The sequence below is a fragment of the Gigantopelta aegis genome, unplaced genomic scaffold (assembly GCF_016097555.1).
Source record: "Gigantopelta aegis isolate Gae_Host unplaced genomic scaffold, Gae_host_genome ctg9086_pilon_pilon, whole genome shotgun sequence".
NCBI classification, from domain to species: Eukaryota; Metazoa; Mollusca; class Gastropoda; order Neomphalida; family Peltospiridae; genus Gigantopelta; species Gigantopelta aegis.
The window spans coordinates 1-4,290 of NW_024536908.1; the positions used below are offsets into that span (position 1 = coordinate 1).

The window sequence follows — 4,290 nt, forward strand, 5'->3', positions numbered from 1 at the left end:
TACTGTTGTGTTTGTCGTCATATTGCTGGTATCGAACCTTGCGGAGATAATTTCTTCGGGATCTGTACCGAGTAGTTTTTTTCCTAGTAGCATGATACCGGTCTTCACATTCCCGAGCTTTCAGTTCTGCGAGGGCGTGTATTCTTCCAGTCAGTGGGGCTCCCACTAGTTGACATCTTGTAACAGTAGACTTTAGAATTCCTTTGTTGAGCATGTGGGCTGCACTGTGTATTCTTGCTTCAAAGTTGCGATAGAATGTCACTTGTTTTGGATTTGTTCTAGTATAAGCCCGGTTGACACTTTCTACTTTTTGAGTGTTTGTATTGAGTTTTGTTTTAAGAAGTGCAGTTTTGCCGAGTCGAAGTTCTAGGCATTTTCTTAACAATTCTTTATCGCCTTCTTTCATTTTCAGAACTGAATCTGCAGGTAAATAGGCAGGTTTCCATGCCTTGATCCGCCTGCCCGAACACACAAATGAATGCCTTTGACACAGTGTTGAACAGTTGCCACTCACACAGGCCACGATGGAATCGATGGTGTACGTCATTTTTCTAACTATTTTAGTGATATCTCCTGCAAGTTGACGGTGGGCGATGTCAAGTTCGAGGTGACAACGTTGCTTGATGTCGATGGCAAAACGTCGCTGTACTTTCTGTCGGTCTGATTTATTTTTCCCCGGAAACATGGTTAAGCTAAATGAAACTTTTTCAATCGCCTTTTGCTGACTTTTAGAAAAATGTCTAGTGTCACGTAAATTTTCAATGGAACCTGTCTGCGCCCGGGTAGCACCGTCAGTAGCATGTGAATCGCCATCAGTCGTGAAATAACCAATATTGAGTTTGTCTTCGTCCACTTGAAATTCTTTCACGCATTTTTCTGCATATAAGCCCTCATTGCCGATGGAATCTGTTGTCTTCAAATTGGCTGTACATTTTCCACCGTGATCTGGACATGTAATTTTCTCTCCCTTAGATCTGAGGATTTCGGCTTTTTTGCAAAGTTTGTTTGCAGTGTATATCCCAATAATTTCCTTTTTAGGTGTTTCGTTCTCAGCAATGGTGTAGACCGCTTGAGTTGCAGGCTGGAGGGGTGTGCTCGAGTTCCCACCGAAAAGTCTGTTGTTGTAACGGCAGTCTCCCTCAACACTTATCTTGTGATCACTGGTAAAACCTTTTAGTTTGTTTAGTCGAACCAAATTAGACCGTCTTTCTTTCATATCCTGTCTGTTTATGTACACTGTTTTGGATCCAACATAATTGGCTGAATTCTGCATTCCACGCTTGCTTCCAACAGGGATACCAGCTGCGGATAAGGAATCGCGAAATCCTGTAATTCCAACTGATGTATTCATAAGGCCAACATGTATCCCAATATTAGGCTGAGCAGCTTTCTGACCTCGTGCAGTGGGTAAAGTGACTTCTTCATACAATTTGTGCTTCTTCGATCTAAAATGACATAGCTCACATTTTAAACCTAGGCGCCAACACATACCCCATTGTTTGATAGGACTGTTAGTCATACTCAGCTCACTCACTGTTGGGAAGGTATTTCTATGTTCTCGATAAGATTCATTGAAAGATTGAGCACTTCCTTTTCCTTTTTTTTGTACCACAATGAAGAGTTTATATCCATCACAAGTCTGATTGTTTTGTTTCAGGAAATCTTCCAAGGCATCAATTGGGAAACAGCGGGTGAGGCCGAAGTACACCGCATATGGCCCAGTCGTCCCTGTGAATCGGTGCCCACATATGAAGCTGCACCTCGACTCGTTCGACGCTTAGCCAAACTGCCTCAAAGTCTTCCTGGGCAGCCTGGTACAGGTAGGTGGATTTGGTGGCATTTGCGGAGCAGTGTAATTTCTTTTTGGGGATGGATTTGTGACCACTTCATATACATTTTTCTGTTAGGGGGTCTAACCCAAAACTTTGTTTTTTTTTTGGCAGGGGTTTCCCCATAATAAATTTCTCAAGGTCAGTGATAAAATTTAATTTTCCTGTAGTCCTGCCCCAGTGTGACCAAAAACATGGTTCCTCACTTTTCAAAATTATTCTGACTGACCAATAATCCTGCCTCTGGGGGGAAAACAGTTGGCCAGGTGCCACAGAATACCCCCCACTGAAGACTTTGTCCTGGTATGTAGTAAAACAACACAACTGAAAAACAACATGCTGTTGTGTCATGGTGGACGTATGGCCTGCTAGTGGTTACCCAATAATGCCAAAGATTACTCCAAATAGAGCAACAGTTTTGTGATAATCACTGAAGTAGTATTAGAAAATTGTTTCCCACCTTCCACAATTTTCAACTTTAAAAATCAAATGTGAAAAATTGAGGGACAGGTGCGGTGGCCTGAAAATACCCCCCTGCTATACAGTATGATATTACCAGGTTTAGCAATCAGTCGACTTGGCATAAAATAGAAACTTTATTTAAAACAAAACAATTTCCAGTGTATCACACTAATTATTTTTCCCCCCCCATTTTTACAGGCAAATCAGACCAACACAGTGGACACTCCTCAAAGAGTTATCCCCCCCCCCCCTTGACCAGCCGTCAACAGATAACCAAGTGACTTTCGTTGAAGTGCCAAATTTTAGTTTTCATGTTTGGAGCAATAAAATTTATAAACCAACAAATATTATTTTTGTTCTTAGGTTGCAGATAGAAGTAAATGGGACCACATGAGCGTCGTGTTTCCCACGCGAGATAGTGCTTTTACAAATACACCCCCTATTTGAATAAAATTAAATTTATGAGTTTGAAAATAGGTAAGAAATTGGATCTTTGACAGGAATTGCACCTACATTTATGGTGCACAGTTGTGTTGAATGAGATCTCACTTTCCATGAGTGGATTTGTACATACCGAGGTATGAATACATGGTCTTTTTTTGTGGGTGGAGAGAGTTTCCTAGCAGCCGTGATGAAATGGGCAAAATGGGGGGTGCCTCCAAAATAAGAGATTATTTCCAAGATTTAGGGTGACATCACCCAGTTCAGAACCATACTTTGCTGCACAAAACAAGGGACTGGCCATCATCACTAATGTGGGTTGATTCACCTGGGAGGAAAATTATCTTTTTCTATTTTTTTAAATTTAATGTTTTTAATATAGTGGACAGTGTGTTATGTGATTTACTTCTCTGCTACCTGAAGAAGACACTCTTGACACATACCACTGGAATTGTCACACCACACTGGTTACCAGGTAATAATAACAATGTATTGTATATTTCATAATTTTAATGGAGCCAGAAATTGGCTCGCGTTTAATTTTTATAAGTTTGTTTACATAATCAACTGATGTAATATGACCACACAACAACAAATGTTAAGTTGAGGTCAACTCAAACTGGGTATTGACTATGAAAAATCGTATATTGGCCAAGACTGAAAAAGATGCCAACATATATGGATGTGTGAATTTTGGACAGGCTGCCAAAAATGGGACAAAAGAAAGGATTATAACAAATATGGAGTTATTCATGCAAAAATACCTGGTCGTCCAAAACACCAAACTTTTAAAGTACACCGTGTACTCCAGTATATGCTCCACCACAATCACTGTGACATACCTCGTAGCATGGATGTATCGCATTTATGTCACCACTCCCTCTGTGTTAACATTGAACACTTGAGCCTCGAACCACATTATGTTAACAACAACCGTCAACACTGTCTAAACATGTCCCGAAACACTGCATCGGCCAATCAGGTTATAGAGAATGTTTTTTTTCTTCTTGGGGACAGGTACGTATGATCTGTTAGACATGGTGGTACAACTTCGGAGTCAAGTACATTCTTCTTGTAGGTTGTCTTGCCACAGTACTGTTGTTGTTTGTCGTCATATGCTGGTATCGAACCTCCGTGCGGAGATAATTTCTTCGGATCTGTACCGAGTAGTTTTTTCCTAGTAGCATGATACCGGTCTTCACGTTTCCCGAGCTTTCCGTTTCTGCGAGGGCGTGTATTCTTCCAGTCAGTGGGGCTCCCACTAGTTGACATCTTTGTCACAGTAGACTTAGAATTCCTTTGTGAGCATGTGGGGCTGCACTGTGTATTCTTGCTTCAAAGTTGCGATAGAATGTCAATTGTTTTGGATTTGTTCTAGTATAAGCGCCGGTTGACCACTTTCTACTTTTTGAGTTGTTTGTATGCGTTTTGTTTTAAGAAGTGCAGTTTTGCCGAGTCAAAGTTCTAGGCATTTTCTTAACAATCTTTATCGCCTTCTTTCATTTTCAGAACTGAATCTGCACAGGTAAATAGGCAGGTTCCATGCCTTGATCGCCTG

The 4,290-nt window shown here is 41.0% G+C and overlaps 1 protein-coding gene across 1 annotated transcript; it reads right to left on the reverse strand.

Annotated features, from left to right (window-relative positions):
* Nucleotides 1-37: 37 nt before the first annotated feature.
* LOC121367109 lies at nt 38-4,004 on the reverse strand (the record flags this gene model as incomplete). Its single annotated transcript, XM_041491262.1, has 2 exons — nt 3,754-4,004; nt 38-1,445 (listed from the first exon to the last, which is right to left on the reverse strand). Coding segments are annotated over exons 1-2 (1,659 nt in total), but the record flags the coding sequence as incomplete, so codon positions are not given.
* Nucleotides 4,005-4,290: the final 286 nt, after the last annotated feature.